General features: G+C 61.2%; 2 protein-coding genes across 4 annotated transcripts in view; both read left to right on the top strand.

The window, feature by feature from the left end:
• The window catches only part of CCDC13 (coiled-coil domain containing 13), a 31,153-nt gene extending 29,214 nt beyond the window's left edge, over window positions 1–1,939 (top strand). Inside the window, exons 15-16 of the mRNA XM_059664519.1 lie at window positions 981–1,095; window positions 1,651–1,939. Coding sequence (XP_059520502.1) covers window positions 981–1,095; window positions 1,651–1,810 — 275 coding nt within the window. The 3' untranslated portion in view covers window positions 1,811–1,939. The remainder of the gene's footprint in view (window positions 1–980; window positions 1,096–1,650) is intronic.
• A 5,604-nt stretch (window positions 1,940–7,543) lies between these two features.
• HHATL (hedgehog acyltransferase like) lies at window positions 7,544–16,633 on the top strand. 3 transcript variants are annotated; one of them, XM_059664516.1, is made up of 12 exons: window positions 7,544–7,792; window positions 9,466–9,584; window positions 9,955–10,022; window positions 10,518–10,631; window positions 10,764–10,958; window positions 11,328–11,537; window positions 11,917–12,088; window positions 12,563–12,707; window positions 12,811–12,846; window positions 15,630–15,831; window positions 16,150–16,291; window positions 16,413–16,633. In XM_059664516.1, exons 2-12 carry the CDS (start codon window positions 9,479–9,481, stop codon window positions 16,535–16,537), a joined length of 1,515 nt encoding a protein of 504 aa, XP_059520499.1. In that variant the 5' UTR covers window positions 7,544–7,792; window positions 9,466–9,478; the 3' UTR covers window positions 16,538–16,633. The 3 variants fall into 3 exon arrangements, with proteins under 3 accessions (XP_059520499.1, XP_059520500.1, XP_059520501.1); XM_059664517.1 differs by lacking the exon at window positions 7,544–7,792 and adding an exon at window positions 8,815–8,887; XM_059664518.1 differs by lacking the exon at window positions 7,544–7,792 and adding an exon at window positions 9,198–9,216.
• The last annotated feature ends 190 nt before the right edge of the window (window positions 16,634–16,823 follow it).

Below are 16,823 nucleotides of genomic sequence, written 5' to 3'. Positions count from 1 at the left end.
GAAAGACATGCTGGGACCCAGCAGCTAGGTTAGCTGGAGGCAGGTGCCGTGGCTTGAGGCAGCGGAAGGGCAGGTGTCGGAGGGAGCAGCTGCTTTCTGTGGGGCGGCCGGCCGGCAGAGATGGTGGGAGTGGGAGCGGACGAGGCACACAGGTACTGGAGGGAAGAGCAAGTGCAGAGGCACCCCGCTGGGAGCTCGGCTGGGGTCCCCCTTTTGGAGGAACCACAAGGAGGCCCTGAAGCTGGAGCAGGTGAGGGGAGGGAATAGGAGGTGAGGTCAGGGAAGCCGTGGTCCGACCCGCAAGTGTGATTTCACTCAGGCCTCGCTAGAGGCGAGAGAGCTGTTGTCCTCATTTTACAGGTGAGGAAAGCAGCTCAGAGAGGCTGATGGTTTCCCTGAGGCCACACAGCAGGGGGTGAAAGCCAGGTGTGCTGATGCCAGGTGGTTTCCCCTGAGCCCCATCACCCCGAGGGCCGTCCAGCACAGAGGTTTTCTGATGCTGTTGGTGGTGCCCAAGTTCCCCACCAGCTGGGCTTTGATTTCTTTTTCTGAGCCCAGCCATGGTCCCTGAGCCCAGCCACCCTGGACCCTCTGTATGCATGTATGGACGGAGCTGCTGGCCGGGATGGGCACTAGAGTTGGGGACCCAGGGGTCTGAGGGCATCAGATGAAGCGACTGCCTAGACTCAGGCCCCACTGCCTTCCAGAAACTTGTAAAGTACAAAGAGGAACAGAGGAACTAGAGGAACCACCTTGGTACAAAGTCAGGGCTAGAGCAGAGGCCACAGCCAGTGTCCAGGGGGATGCAGCGCAGGTATCAGGGAGGGCTTCCCGGGGGAGGCAGGCCTTGCCGGCACCTTGAAGGAATTCTAATGTTTCAACAAGCGGAAAGCAGGAAGCGGACAGTCGGGGGTGGAGAAGGAGAGTGTTAGCACGGGGCCAAGGCCTCGTCACGGATAGCGGATGCTGCCGCCCCACAGGTCTGCCCGCCTCTACCACCAGGCACAACCCAAATGCGAGAGAGAAGAAGGACCGGTCTCTGACCCAGCCCTCCAGCATGCCCGTGGAGTCCCAGATGGAGGAGATTACCACCAGGTGCCCCTGCCCTGTCTCCCGGAGGGTGGCACGGTCTGGGTGGAGGTGACTCGATGGGCGGAAGGATCAGGTCCCTCCCCTTTGACCTCTGCTCGTCCAGAAGGCTGGCCCTGCCGAGCCGTGGGTTGTAGGCCTGTAATTCAGCGACTGGCCATCAGGAGGTGGAGAGACTCAGCCATGACCCTGATAACCCCAAAGTCCCAAGAGAAGTTTCATTAAGCCTGGGCTGCCAAACCCACGTTGCTCACTCGGTTAAGCCTTGCAAGGTCAAATGCAGCGATGGGGAAGGAAGGAGGGGAACCTCGACAAATGAGTCCCATCCTTGAGGCAGCCAACCTTTTGGGAGGCGACCTGGTGCCAGGCCCAGAGAGGAATCCTACGTGGTGTGTCCCCCTCCTCCCTACCCCCCACCCCCCCCCACCCCACCCCCCCGGTCTGAGGGAGCCTGCGCCTGAAGGGCGGTGGTGCTGATAGTCCCATCCCAGGGCCTTCCGTGCGCACGCACGCACGTGCACCAGCGCGGGCCTCACTGAGCCCTCTCTCCGCGTGGTCCAGGCTGGCCATCCAGGCCGAGGAGAACGAGATGCTGAAGGCTGCCCTGGACGGGGCCCTGCGGGGGAAGGAGGAGGACTTCCGGATGTACCACGAGACCCTGGGCCAGGTGAAAGGGGTCTTCCTGAAGGCCCTGCGGCAGCAGAAGGAGGACAGGCGCTAGGACGGCGGCCAGTGTCACTCCGGCCGGATGGGGCCGCCGGCTCAGCCCTGCTCCTGGGAGAGGCTCCCCGAGGTGACAGAGCCAACGTATCAGGCCAGGAGGGCAAGGTAGAGGCCCCAGCGGAGCCCTGGGCAGAGCCCCGGCAGGCGTGGCTGCCGCAGGGAGAGGCCCAGCGGCCTGCTGGGCTCAGCGACGCTCTGGGACAAGCTGGGGTGGACAGATGCCATCTCAGACGGGTGCTCATCGCCCTTGTCCTGGGGCCCAGCAGGAGCCCCTGCCTGCCCAACGTGACTTCATATGCACAAAAGAGCCCTGGAGCTCCAGGCTGGACGCATCCCCCAGGCCCCCACCTCACCCCACCCCTCACCAGGGCATCCCTATACCCCCACCCCCCATGACCCCACCTGTGGCCATCCCCACCCTCTGCAGATGTGGGAGCACGATGCTCTCAGCCACCTTGTCGGCCCGCCCCTCCGGGCTCTTCCTGAGAGGCAGACCCTCGGACTTGTGGTAATAATGATTTTGTTCGTAATCGCTGCAGCTCCCAGTGAGTGAGCATCTACTGTGGAAACCTGAGCCCACCTAGTCCTCTCGGAACCCAGGGGCTGTTACTCTACGTTACACTTGGGGAAACGGAGGCTCGCGGAAGGAAGCTGGTATTGAACCCTGGCCTGCCTGCCTCCGAAAGCAGGGTCCTCTGTGCAGCAGACCTGGCATGCCCGCCCCGCTGCTGGGCAGGCCCACCCCGGCCAGCCGCTCCGAGAGGCACCTCTCTTTGCTTCCAGTGGCTGCTGGCGGCGGAGGGCAATGGTGGGGCTGCGCTGGAGCATGGGCAGGAGTCCCACTGAAGGCACGGGGCCCCTGCCTCACCACAGCAGGGGGCCCGCTGCAGGAGAGACAGCCTGGCCACACCTGGGCACACGCAGGCCCACACACAGATGTGGACACACACACATTCCCAGACGGGAGCACCAATCGCAGGTGTATACACGCACACCCAGACAGGGCTGGCTGCACACGCAGGCCCCTCCACACAGGCCTGTTGCACATGGGTGTGTGTGTGGGTGTGGACGCATGCTCCCACACACCAAGACCAGTCCCTGTGTCACGTGTGCAGTGGCTCACAAACTCGGGAGCACAGACTGTGAACTCCGCCGCCCCCCCCCCCACCAGGGGAAGCCACGTGGGGCTCTTGGGACCCCGTTTGCTCAGGGCCTTCCTCAGGGACACGGCTGTGGAGGGACTCCGCGCTGAACCCTCAGTCAGGGAGCCGACCGTGCAGGGGTGACACGGGCCTAGAGGTCCCCAGCAAGGGCTAGTGAAGGCCGTCGGGACGAAGGGCAATTCCGATGGCCGGACAGAGCGAGAGAGGGCCTGTGTAGGAGGAGAACGTGTGACATGAGGAGTGGACCAAACGCAGAGTCCGAACACCAGGCCGAGTAGCTGGGACCTTCAGCTGCAGGCGAAGGGGAGCCCAGAGGGTGATCTGAGCATGTGGGGTGCAGGCTCTGGCCCTCGGTGGAGCCCCTGGGAGGGAGAAGCAGGCGTAGGGCCAACCATCCTCGGGGATGGACGCATCAAGGGGCGGTCAACTCAGGGAGTGTAGCGTGGCGTGGCTCATGCACCAACCGTGCCAGGGTGGTTTTGCTACCCTTCCTGGCTCAGGGCTGGGTCTGAGAGAGGAAGGGGCATCTGGCCACAGGGTCTGAACAGGTGGGGGTGTGGGGCAGGTCTCTCTCCTCACTCCCCAACTGCGTGGCGGCCTTGGGCAGGTGACTTAACCTCCCTGAGCCTGCATATCCTTGTCCTTAAAACAGGGAGGATAAGAGAACCCTCCCCGCTAGGGCTGCTGTAGGTGTCAAAGAACAACAGAGACATTTGCTGGTTATTAGCTTGCTGTTTACTTCTGTACAAGGGACATGTAACCACGGGTTGATGTTGGTCTACAGAGATGAAAACAATGTCCGTAAGAGAGAAGGGGGGCGCGGGGGGAGTGCTGTCAGGCATAGTAAATCTAGTTTGCACATTTGGGGGTAAACTGATTAGCTGGCACCTTGCAGAGCTCAGCCGGGCGTTCAGTCCTTGCTTAGGCCAGAGGTGGGTAGAATGACCACTGGTTCACTGACAGGTTCTATGGGCAACCTTGAGAGCTTAGCTGGGGAGCTGTGGGCCAGGAGCACCCAGCTTGGTTAATCCAGGTCCCCTCCATTCCCATCAGACTCTCTCTTCAGGAGTCACTGAGTTTAAAAGTGTCCAAGTGCTAGGGGAGCAGCTGGCACACAGTAAGCGCTCAATAAACGTGGGCCTTCACGGTGCCTCCATCAGTTCCACAAAACAAACAGCTCTGCCCGGGGCATGGGGTCCAGGTGAGGCAGACTCAGCCCCTGAGTCCAAGAAGTCCCAGGCCTCCATCCACGGAGCCGGCCGGCCGTCAGTGAGTGGCGACGGCACGCCAGCCCCTGGGCGATCAGACTCGCTCCTGCTCTCAGGGAGCTCCTGGCACAGTCAGAGGGACACGGGGGGCCCGGGTGGGGGTGGGAGGACAGACAGAAGGTGGCACCGCAGAGCCTCCACCTTCCCTGCTGAGGCTCCCGGGCTCATGGCCCAGCTCTGGGCCGGGAGGGGCTGTCCAGAGCTCCCTGAGGTGTGAGTGGGGGAGGGTGGGAGGGAGAGGCCCAGGGGAGCCTGGGAGCAGGATTCTTAAGGAAAGGAGGGGTTGTCAAAGGGGCCCAGGACTGGGGCCCTGAGGGGTCTACCCCAGGTGGGGGAGGGGGCAGGCTGGACCGTCCAGGGGAATGCCCAGGGCCCCTCCTGAGCAGACCACCTGTCCCTGGGCCCTGAGGAGGCCGCTCCCAGCCCTCAGAGTGGGCCACAGGTGGGCTGGACTTGCCTGTCACAGATGAGAACATCCTGCACAGGTGGTAGGGGGAGGGGAAGGGCAGGGCAATCAAAGAGGCCTCACGTGAGGCTTCTCCCTGGCTGCACCCCAGTCAGGTGCCGCCGCCGACCTGGGCGCTCAGGTTCCCACACTGACAGGTGAGACCTGGTGGAGCCATGGGTGTGGCTTGGCCACTGTCCCCGTGGGGGCCTCTGCAGCACCACAGCTGAGCTAGACAAGACTGCGGGGCGCTCAGGCTGATTCAAGCCCCAAACACATTCCATGGGCCCTGGGTCCCTCCTCTGGGCCCCACATCCAGCGTCTAGACCAGGGGTTCTCAACCTGCGGGTCGCGACCCCTTTGGCGGTCGAACGACCCTTTCACAGGGGTCGCCTGAGACCATCCTGCATCTCAGATGTTTACATTATGATTCAGAACAGTAACAACATTACAGTTATGAAGTAGCAACGAAAATAATTTTATGGTTGGGTCACAACATGAGGAACTATATTTAAAGGGCCAGAAGGTTGAGAACCACTGGTCTAGACCCAGCCTCTCTGCCTCCTCCCCGTCTCAGCCAGCCCACTGCCACCCACAAGGAAGTCCCTGCCTGCCCACCCCCTCTCCACACAATGCAACACACACACACACACACACACACTACACGCGCCCAATACAAAACAAGTTCACACACACACACACACACACACACACACACACACACAGGAGCTTTCCTCACATTTTTACTTTGTACAACAACAACGAAAATGCCCGAAGAGCTGTAAAAAGGGACTCTGCCCACCACATCTTTCCACTTGTGACCCCAGGTCCTTGTGCTGGTCTCACCCTAATCGGGTTCCTGCCCCTCGTTCTGTGGACTGGCCACACCAGCCACTCTCGCACACAGGGTGCAGCCGGGCCATCCAGCCCCAGGTCCAAGGGCCTCCCTAGCCCTCCATGCCGAGCTCCCTGGAGACCCCGCCGTGAGGGGTCCCCCGGTGAACATCTGCCGTGTGTGAGTCCTGCCTCCCTGGGCCTCTCCAGTGAGAGCGTTTCGGCTTCTCTTTGTGAGCAATTCGGTGAGCCGAGCCCTGGCCGTGGAGTGAGTTGTCAAGCCCCTCAGGAAGGCAATCTGGTCAGGGCCGGAAGTCTGCCCATTTTTAGGTGAGGATCTGAGGCTCAGAGAAGTGGTCACACCAGCGAGGGGCAGCTCAGGTTCAAGTGAATTGGGTGGACCTGTGCTCTTCACCGTGGAGCCAAACCACCCTGTCCGCTTCCCTGACCCACTGTCTTCGAGCCTCCTGAGGGCACTAGCTGGATGCCTGACCACGGCCACGGGGGTCTCAGCCGCAGCTGGTGTGGGAGCTGGGTTCTGGCCCCTGCAGGGCCGTCAGCACAGGAAGCTCAGGGGGCTGCCTCCACCACGGAACCTCCTGGTGCGTCCATTTCATTCTCCACCAAGTGGGGCTCAGGATAACACCTTCCCTCCAGGTGGTGGTGAAATTAAAAGAGTTGATCCATGCCCAGCCTTAGAACCAGGCCTGGCTACTGGGATTAACTTACTAACAACCATTGACTCTCTCAGGACTCTGCTCAGATGGCCCCAACCCCAGGCCAGGAATCCCTAACTCCCACAGGCACCCCTCCCTGATGCTGGCCCCTCTAGTGCCCAGGATCCCGACGGCAGCCCTCACCCAGCCCCCACACTGGGCAATAATCGCTCTTCACACTTCTCAGGGTCAGGGACCAGTGATGCAGGTCTCGCCACCGTGGGGAGTGTGTGCTGGGGTCTCCCGGCTTTGGCCTCTGGGCCGGCATGTCTGCACGCCTGGGAGGAAGCTCACTGCCTACAAGCACTGTTGGGAGGGTCTGGGTCTCTCCCTCCTTCCCAGGCCTTGCTCAGGCCCTGGAAGTGCCCCTGCTGCGGTAGGAGAGCCGCCCCTTCTTCCCAGTTGCACCTGAGCCTGTGGCCAGAGTTGGGATCGGCAGTGGCACCAGGGCCTGTCCTGTGATTATAGTCACACAGCAACTTCTGCCCCCCGCCCCCACACACACATGCATGAAGAATCCCCCATAGACCCTGAGGCCCCTATTTTAAAGGGGGTCTATCAGAGGTTCCTGTCCTCTCAGGGTGGTCCCATCAGAGAAGCTGGGCTGAGGACTTGGCTGCGCCTTCCCAGAGTGAGGCCCTGCCCACCTCCCCCAGAGGAGCCCCAGTTGGTCAGGGACATGGCTGGCTGCCTCCACCCTGCCATGGAGAGGATGCCAGTCACTCCATGTAGCCCCTCAAGCCTGGCTGAGTGACCCTGCTAGCACCCCTCACCTGGGCAGCACCCCATGGGACAGGGCTGGAGCACAGAGGGTCCCACAGCCACATGTCTCGTGTCAGTTCCAATCCCACTGGGCAAGTCAGTCCTTCCCCGGGCCTGATGCCCAGCTGGCCAGGACTCTCAGCATGATGGCATGGCCTAGGGCAGGGGCTAGAAGGTCTGCCCTGGGTTAGCCCATGGGAGTTCACTTGTAAAGGTGCAGGCTGGAGTTCTTGGAACTGATCATGCAAGTGTGTGTGTGTGTGTGTGTGTGTGTGTGTGTGTGTGTGTGTGGTGGCTGCAGGGATCTCAGGCCTAGAGAAACCAGCAAGGGACACCTGGAAGGCTTCCTGGAAGAGGGGAGTTCTGGCTAGCAGTGACAGGAGGCACAGACTCTATGGGACAGGGAGGCAGGTTAAAGTGAGGCCCAGGTGTCCCTTTCTGAGACAGTGGCCACCCCTTCCACCCCACCCCCACCCCCACCTCCACCCTCACCCCCACCCCCACTGAGATCCTCCCTGCGGCTCCCTGTGGCCAGCAGCTCTGCAGCACTCGGCTCGGCTCCACTCCGCTCAGCTCCGCTCCAGGCAGGCCACCTCCTCCCTGCCCTCTTCCTCCCCCTGCTCCTGCTGTCACCACTCACCGCTCACAGCCTCGAGGAGGTGGGGACCCCAGGGCTGGACACACCCCACCGTGGCCCCAGAGCCCACCTGGTCCGACGGACAAACGCTTGGACGCAGGACCCCGGAGCCCCGAGGTGGGCAGTGTGCCAGGGTCCCTCACAGCCTCCTCAAGGTCAGTGCCAGCCGGGGATCCAGCTACTCTGGGATCCTTGAGACCTTCAGAGCCCTCCCCAGGCTCCTCATCTTAGACCTCAGGTCCCAAAGTGGGCTCTTGCCCCAGGTGTACTGGAAGCCGACAGGACCAGGGGACAGGGGGACTCCTGTGTCCACAAGCTGGCCCAGGTCTGGGGGTCAATTGGGAGAGGTCCCAGGCCGGGGGCCAGCCCTGGCCCTGCTCACAGAGGCCTCACTGGGGACACCCGCACCGGCCATGGGGAGCTAAAATTGGAAAGTGGCGAGTGGGAGGCAGCTGACAAAGCTATTTCGCGGGCTCTTCACCGTGCTCCGGTTTCAAGCTCCTGCTCCATTAACCTGATCCTTGGGGCCTCCCTACCCCCGCCGGCCCATGAGGAGGCGGCTCAGCCCTCTGGCCGGCCGGCCGCGCAGAAGTCAGGCGCAGCAGCCCCCTGGTTTGGGAAAGGGCAGCAATGGTCCTTTTGTCTGTGACCCCAGAGGGGCTCGCTGAGAACCCCTGATCCTGTTCATTTTGCTGTATGACCTTGACAGGCCCCTGCGCCTCTGTTCCATGGCCCCTCCATCTGTAATAGGGAGAATGCTGATGCTGGGGACCTAGGAGAGCTGTTATCAGACTTGGTGAGGGAGACTTGGGAGGGCACCTGGGTTGGGAGAGAGCCATGCCTGCTACCTCTTGGCTCGGCCGGCCCCCCTCGAGAGGGTGCCGATTTCTGTCCCCCTCCTCCCCCTTTTAATTTGGGCCCTGAGTCTGTTACCCATGGGGCCCTTGGGAAGGTCCGGGGCCAGGCTGGAGCCGGATAGGGAAGGAATAGGTGCTAGCTGAGGTCCCAGGGATGGCCCAGCAGAGCTCCTGGGGACAAACCAGGCTCTGGTAGGAGGGAGTGGCTAGGCTAGGCTCTCCCTGAGCCTGATACGGTCAGCACCTTGGACAGCGGCCAGTGCCCTCCCTGGTGCCCGTCTGGCCCCACTCCCGCTACCCCAGGGCAACTCTTCAAATAGCACAGCCTCCAGCCAGCATCCAGGGCCTGAATACACAGAACATTGAGAGACACAGCAGGGACCAGGGACACAGGCAGGGACCAGGGACATGGCAGGGACCAGGGACATGGCAGGCTGGGGCTCAAGGGCTGATTGGGGGTGTGGGGGGTCAGCGAGAGGCTGGAGGCTTGGTGCTGGGGCTGGACCTGGGGAGGCCAGGGAAAGTACAGGCGGCTCAGGAGGGTGTGGAAGTCAGAGAAGGGGCGGGGGGGGGGGCTTTGTCAGGACTGAGGGTGGCTTACTGAAGGGGGTGGGGACCCTGAGGGCCAGAAACAGGATTGAGGTGATGCAGAGGGGGCTGAGGGGCACCTGAGGCCTGGCAGGAGCAGGATGAGCAGAGGGTGGGGACCAGCCCACCGCCAGGTATGGGAGTAAATAAGGTGAGGAAGCAGGCTGAGGGTGGAGAATATGCTTTCAAGAGTTTCAATGGGAAAGAGGAGTTTGGATGGGGGGAGGCCTGGGAGGAGTTGGGGATGGAGGAGGGGAGAATGATGGGCGGAGACAAGAGGGGCAGTCTCAAGAGTGGGGTCCTCACCACCTCAGTAGGGGAGCATAAGGTGGGCGAGGCAGGACTGGGGGTCAGCGGTGCCCTCACCCAATCTGTCTCCCCAGCCACCTCCAGGCTATGGGCATCAAGACAGCGTTGCCGGCGGCGGAGCTGGGCCTGTACTCCCTGGTGCTGAGTGGGGCCCTGGCTTATGCGGGCCAGGGCCTCCTCGAGGCTTCACAAGGTAACCGCTGGGCCCCTGGGCAGCGGGGTGAGACCTTATCTCTCTCTGGGGGCCTCGGCGTTCCAACCAGCAAGGCCAGAAACTCAGAGGCTCCAGACCCAGGGTGGTCTCTGGGCCCTGGGATGGGGCTGAGCCAGGTACAGTGATGGGGAGGCACAGACGCAGGAGCACGGACAGAGGCCTGGACACAGAGCCACAGAGAGAGAGACACTCAGACCCTTAGGGAGACCTGGGCCCAGGCATACAGTGAGACCCCGAGAGAGACAGGCAGAGAGAGACACAGGCTGTGTAAGGTGGGGGCCAGCCTCGCGTAGGGCAGGCATGGGAGAGGCGGGGCGGTCCGCCCGCTGAGGCCACGCTCTGTTCTCAGATGGGGCCCAAAGGAAGGCCTTCCGGGAGTCCGTGCGACCCGGCTGGGAGTACATTGGTCGGAAGATGGTAGGTCCTTCACACCCCAGGTCCCTGGCTGGGGTCCCTGGCCCCTGGCACATCTCTCTGGCCCCAAACCTGTCCGGATGCTCCCCTTGTCCAGATGTTCAGGGGGCTCCCAATGGGGAGGGTCTCCAGCACCTTCCCTTTCCCCACTGGCCCCTCCTGCCCAGACCCTGCTCATTCAGGGAGTAAATCGAGACATGCCTGGCAGGGGCCTCCAGCACCATCCTTCCCAGGAACAAGGCAATAATGGCTTCACGTCAGGCAATGGGCCGGGGAGAGGGTGAGCTCTGAGGGGCAGAGCAGCCCACAAGGTACTCCTCACGCCTCTCTGTCTCCCTGCCTGATGCTTCCCTCAGAGGGGAAGGCAGGGCCTCCAGCCATGGCTCTGCTCTCATGCGTCAGAAGAACCTGGGGGCTGGGACGTGCTGGGACTCTGAGCAGCCCGAGTGCCAGCCCATCCTGCCCCCGCCCCACCTTAACCTGCCCGGGCCCACCCAGGACGTGGCTGACTTCGAGTGGGTGATGTGGTTCAGCTCCTTCCGCAACGTCATCCTCTTCACCCTCTCCGGACACGTGCTGTTTGCGAAGCTCTGCACCATGGTGGCCCCGCAGGTGAGCAGGGCCTGAGCCACCCCAGCCTCCCCCACCAGCCCCTCCTCAGCTCCAGGGGCTGTGGGGAACCCACACCGGGGTCCCACCTGCAGGTGTCTGGACAGGTAAACGCAGCCTTCCTCCTGCCCACAGCTCCGCGCCTGGATGTACGCTGCGTACGGGGCCCTGGCCGTGGTGGGCACGATGGGCCCTTGGTACCTGCTGCTGCTGCTGGGCCACTGTGTCAGCCACTATGTGGCCTCACTCCTGGGTCAGCCCTGGCTCTGTCTTGGCCTCGGCATGGCCAGCCTGGCCTCCTTCAAGCTGGACCCCCTCATCTCCTGGCAGGTGTGCGACAGGGCGGGGCCGGGGCAGAGGGTGCAGGGATAGGATCTCAAACCTCTCCCACCCCATCCAAAGCCCTTCCCCCCAACCTCCCCAAGCCTTCCCTTCACTTTCCTGGCGGTCTCCCAGCCTGTTCCCAGGGAGGACGCCTGGCCTACAAGGCGGTCCCCTCCCCCAAAACAGGGACGCGTCCAGCTCATCCTCCGCCCCGCCCCAGCCCTGACTTACCATGAATGGGGCCTGAATGGCCAACGTTGACTGGGTCTGGAGGGAGGAAGGGACGGGACCAGGCTGGGCCCCTGGGGAAGCTGGGCGGGCTTCCCAGAGACCAGGGGCACCTGGTGAGCCGGCGGCCTGCTCTCTCCCATCCAGAACGGGTTTGTAACAGGCACTTTTGATCTTCAAGAGGTGCTGTTCCAGGGGGGCAGCGGCCTCACGGTGCTGCGCTGCACCAGCTTTGCGCTAGAGAGCTGCGCCCACCCTGATCGCCGCTACTCCCTGGCTGACCTGCTCAAGTACAACTTCTACCTGCCGTTCTTCTTCTTCGGGCCCATCATGACCTTCGATCGCTTCCATGCCCAGGTGAGGGGCACCCTGGGGCTCTCAGCGCTGAGCTGACTGTCCCTCCTCAGCCAGGGGCTCCCGTCTCTGATAGGACTCCCGGGGCGGGCTGTACCCCCTCCTCAGGCATGACGGCCTTCCTCAGACCCCAGGACTGGGCCACCTTCCCCCGCTCCTCCCCCCAAGGATCACAAGGTGGAGATGTGTCTCCTCCCAGACAGGACCCTCCTCCTACTCAAATGGGGTTCCCAAGACAGGACTGGGGCTCCCCTAACCGGCTGTGCCCCCTCCTTGGGTGTTCCCACCCTCAGGCCAGGCTGCCAGGATGGAGGCAAGTCTCCCTCACCCTCAGATCCCCAGGAAGTCAGTGACTCCCATTCACAATCTGGACATCCCCCAGGTGAGCCAGGTGGAGCCGGTGAGGCGTGAGGGTGAGCTGTGGCACATCCGGGCCCAGGCGGGCCTCAGCGTGGCAGCCATCGTAGCCGTGGACATCTTCTTTCACTTCTTCTACATCCTCACCATCCCCAGCGACCTCAAGTTCGCCAGCCGCCTGCCGGACAGCGCCCTCGGTGGGTGCGCGGGGGGCCCAGAACAGGGGTGGGGTCTGGGCTGCCCCCCCGAAAGATAGACCTGTATTCCTATGGTGTCACCGCTGGGGAAGCTGACACCCTAAGGGCACAGCACCTGTCTGAGGGTGTGGGAGCAGGAACTTATTCCTTGACATGTGTGGGACTTGTTCTCTTTGTCCTGTGAAGCCAGACTGGTGTGGGACAGAGCCCTTTCCACCTCACTGGGGCCTCGGGCTGATCTCCACAATGGGATGGGGTCTCCTTGGGGTGGCCAGGATCCAGGAGGTGGGGAGCGGGGTGCCCATGGAGCGATCTGGGCAGCAAGACCTTCCCCCGAACCTGGGGATTGTCAGAAGTGGAAGGCCAGACTCAGTGATTCCCCCTAGATTTGGGTGTCTGGGGGTGGAGGGGGGGTGAGGGGGGTGGGGAGACAGGTGCGACACCCGCCAGGCCGTGACAACATGCTGTCCCCAGCTGCCCTCGCCTACTCAAACCTGGTGTATGACTGGGTGAAGGCCGCTGTCCTGTTCGGCGTAGTCAACACGGTGGCACGTCTCGATCACTTGGACCCGCCCCAGCCTCCCAAGTGCATCACAGCGCTCTACATCTTTGCGGAAACGTGAGTGTGGGCAGCGGGCATCTGGGGACACGCCCTTGGGTTCCCCTCCTTCCCTGAGCCTCTTCCCCTACGTGATTCACACCCAACTGCCCTCTTCCCACAGGCACTTTGACCGTGGCATCAATGACTGGCTTTGCAAGTGAGTCGGGGTCGGGTGGGGTGGGGGGGATGGTCACAGTCATCGTGCCAGGGGTTTGAGCAGGCAGTACAGAGACTGGTCCATGTTTGAAAAGCTCACGCCTGGCCCAGAGGACACAAGGAGGACAGGGAGGAGATCGTGGCAGAAGTCTAGGTCAAAGACACAGAGGTTTGTTGTTGGGTGGGGCCCGGGAGGTGAGAGAAACAGCCGGAGTAGAGACACACAACAGGAAGCCGGGGCAGGACTTGGCCATCAATTGCGGATATCAGGAAAGTGAGGGAGACGATTCCCAGATTCATGTCTACAGCCTGGGAGGATGGAGGGTTCCAATGGAGAGATGTCTGGTTGGATTCTGGGAGACACGGCTGTGGAAGTTCAGGGAGGTGGTTCGGAGAAGCCTGGAGGGCGGATGGAACTCTGAGCATTGTGGGTGTGGGTGGTCTTTCGGCCTTGGGTGTCCCGAGGAGAGAGAATAGGGTGAGAAGGGTAAAGCAGGGCTGGCCGAGATGGGGCCGGGAAGAACTCTGGTTGGGGGAGAAGTAAGAGCAGGTGGAAGAGACTGAAAGGAGTGGTCACTGGAACAGGAGAAAAGCCAAGGCCAGGTGACATCCTGGAACTCAGAGAAGACCACCCAGGCAAGGTGGGTGCAACTGGGCCAGGTGCTGCTGGGGTCCCGGAAGCTAGGCACTGAGCGTTAGTGTGGGGGGCATGGAGGATTCAGCCTTTCACGGGAGAGGCCGGGGCAGGTGAGGCGTGAGAAAAATCTGAGGAACTATAGACCACTCCGGGAAGAAGCCTGGCACTGAAGGGGAAGACAGAGGAGTGACTGGCGAAGATGTGGGGGTTTTAAAGACAAGAAATAGTGGAACATGCCTGGGTGCTGGAGGGATGACTGCTTAGAGAGGAAGGAGTTGGTGATGCAGGACAGAGGACTGATTGGTGGAGTGAGGTCCCTGAGGAGGGAGAAGGAGATGGGACCAGCAGAGGCCTGGCTTCAGGTCACGGGAAGCCAGTGTGCTGCCGAAGGATAGCAGGTTCATGGCGAAGGTGAGGGAGTCCACCTGAAGGCTCTGGTTTTCTCCATGAAGTAGGAGGCGAGGTCATCAGCTGAGAGAGGCAGGATTGGGGGCATGGATGGAGGTGGCATCTGTGTGTCTTCCTAGATCCCCCCACACCCACTCCCCTTGACAAGGGAGGTAAGGGTGGCGTATCCACTGCAGAGCATGGGAGAAGCCGACTAGAGAAAACTTGGCATTGAGAGCTCTGGTGAGGTTAGAGACAGTGGTTTTATGGACTCTAATGTGTGAAGGTGTGAGATTTCCCCCATCAGCGCTTAGCTTCTTGGATGCCAGTGAGGAGAAAGTGGGTGATTGGGCTCTCCCAGGTGGCTGAGAAGAAAGAGGAGAGGAATAAGGGGTTTTAGGTTATTTATGATGATGACTCACTGAATATAAGCCTGTTAAGGAAGATGAGGAAGGGTGGGTGCCAATGAGATTGGAGAACAGAGCTGGGAGGCCAGGCCAGGAGGGACTGGGGGAAGAATGGAAATAGGAATGAGTGAAATTTCAAGTGGTGACAAAGTTGGGGTGTGGCCATGGGAGTGGGTGGCTGAGGCGGACTGGAAAAGAAACCATTGGAAATGAGGAGGTCAAGGATGTTACTCAATGGGCTGTCTACTGAATTTATTTAACAAGTACTTATTAAGCACCTACTATGTGCCAGGCACTGTTCTAGGCATTGGGGATACAGCAGTGAGCATGGCAAAGACCCCAAACTCATGGAGCTTACAGTCTAGTGGGGTGAAACAGACCATAAGCAGGTAAACACACACATAAACAAATTTAGAGAGTGGTAGGCATTATGGAAGAACACACACAGTATAGTGGGATAAAAACTGGCCGCAGGATCTGGGCAGACCTCTGTGAGATGATATTTGAACTGAGATTTGAGAGATCAGGGAATGTGGGGAAGATCATTTGCGACAGGGGGGCAACGAGTGCAAAGCCTTAAGGCAGGAACTAGCTGTGTCTGAGGGACAGGAAGGCCACTGAAGCCAGAGCAGAGTTCACGAGGGCAAGAATGGTGGTGACGAGGTGAGAAGGCGGGCAGAATCCAGAGGACACGGGACCTTCTAGCCACAGTAAGCAGGATGAATTTATTCTAATCGTAATGGGGGCAAAGGTTTGATTGTGGAAGTGATGTGACCCAAGCCACGCTCTTAAACGATGCCTCTCGCTGCTGCGAGGCCAGGGGGCGAAGGCAGAAGCAGGGAGATGACCTAGAGACGTGCCTTAGTCTCTGTGGGAGGAGATGGCCTGGACTAGGATGGTGGTAGTGGAAGTGGTGAGCAGTGGCCAGGGCTGAGTGGAGACCACCTGCAGGCACGGATGTGGGTGGAGGTGGGAATTGAGTATCCAGGAAGGCACGAAAGCTCCCGGTCTACCACTGAGTGGACGGTGCTGTCATGAACTGAGGTGGGGATGCAGTGGGTTTGGGCAGGGATGGGGAACCTGTCCTTCAAGTGAGAAGTCTGGTAACCATGGGACAGGGGGGGTTCGGAGGGAGACTGGACTAAAGACCCTGGTTAGTGTTCAGAGCCTTGGGCTTGGATGCGGCCATGTGGGGACTGAGTGAGCACGGCTGGAGGAGCTCTGGAGTCCTGGGCTGAGCCCTCCACCTTCCCAAGTTGGGTCCACGAAGAGAAGCCACCGGAGGTCAGGAATGTTGCATGTGCTGTCCCTGTTGGGTACCTTTGCCTGCCTCCTACCTGCCTTTTCCCACAGGTACGTGTACGACCACATTGGCGGGGAGCACTCTGAGGTCATCCCCGAGCTGGCGGCCTCCGTGGCCACATTTGCCGTCACCACTCTGTGGCTTGGGCCTTGTGATATTGTCTACCTGTGGTCACTCCTAAACTGCTTTGGCCTCAACTTTGAGCTCTGGGTGCAGAAGCTGGCAGAGAGGGAGCCCTTGGCACACATTGAGGTGAGCAGGGAGGGGCTGGCTGGGGACTGCTGCTCTCTGAAGGCTCCCAGCCACACTTGGTCCCCAGTCCTGAACTTTCTCACCACCACCCTCCTGGTTGTCAGGACAATGGCTCGCCTGGGGGGTATCTGGCCCTCCCTGCCTTCTGTGTGGTGTGGGACCCCCAGGGCTGGCTATGTTGGTCAAGCCCTCATCTTTAACAATGAGAGAGAGCTGGCCTGGGACTCTCAGACCGGGCATATCCCAGGGCCTCCGTGACCATGACCTCTTCCCTCTGGGCCTCTTGCCACGCTGACAATGCTCTCCTGCACCGCACAGGCCTCTCTGTCGGAGCAGATGTCTCGCAGGGTCCGGGGTATCTTTGGGGCCATGAACTTCTGGGCTATCATCATGTACAACCTTGTAAGCCTGAACAGCCTGGAGTTCACAGAGCTGGTCGCCCGGCGCCTGCTACTCTCAGGTGAGGGATACAGAACGTGACCTTCTGAAATGCCCCCACCCCCCTCACCGCAATGCCCCAGGGCGGGTCGAGTGGGAGGGGCATGACTGAGAAGAGTCACCCAGGACCTCTTCCCCCACAGGGTTTCCCCAGACCACACTGGCCGTCCTGTTTGTCACCTACTGTGGTGTTCAGCTGGTGAAGGAGCGAGAGCGAACCCTGGCGCTAGAGGAGGAGCAGAATCAGGACAAGTTGAAGCCGGAGTAGGCGGGAGGGGGGAGGGACGGCTCAGCTCAGCCATTCCTGGGCCCAGGCCAGGCCAGATGAGGCCTGACCAAGAGAATAAAAGACTTTTCTATCACAGTTTGGCTGGCCCCTCCCTTCCCTGCCCCCCACCCCTGGCCCCCCGGCAGTCCCTGGCTCCTTGTCTATGCAAGGTGAGGAGCAGGGAGTTCTGGGCCTCAGTGGGGGGAGGGTCAAGGTCTTGGCACACGCAATGTGGAGGACACACCCACATGGAGGGCAGAGACCACCAACCTGGGTAACCCCAAAT

The sequence above is a fragment of the Myotis daubentonii genome, chromosome 14 (genome assembly GCF_963259705.1).
Source record: "Myotis daubentonii chromosome 14, mMyoDau2.1, whole genome shotgun sequence".
NCBI lineage: Eukaryota > Metazoa > Chordata > Mammalia > Chiroptera > Vespertilionidae > Myotis > Myotis daubentonii.
Note: the sequence above shows the minus strand (reverse complement) of the source record. Positions and strands in the feature narration are given on the sequence as shown.

Excerpts from the sequence above, each read along its gene's own strand:
- HHATL (XM_059664516.1), top strand. The coding sequence starts at position 9,479 with ATGGGCATCAAGACAGCGTTGCCGGCGGCGGAGCTGGGCCTGTACTCC. Across the intron at positions 10,959-11,327 it reads ACCCCCTCATCTCCTGGCAG|AACGGGTTTGTAACAGGCAC; the intron begins GTGTGCGACAGG and ends TCTCCCATCCAG. Across the intron at positions 15,832-16,149 it reads AGCCCTTGGCACACATTGAG|GCCTCTCTGTCGGAGCAGAT; the intron begins GTGAGCAGGGAG and ends TGCACCGCACAG.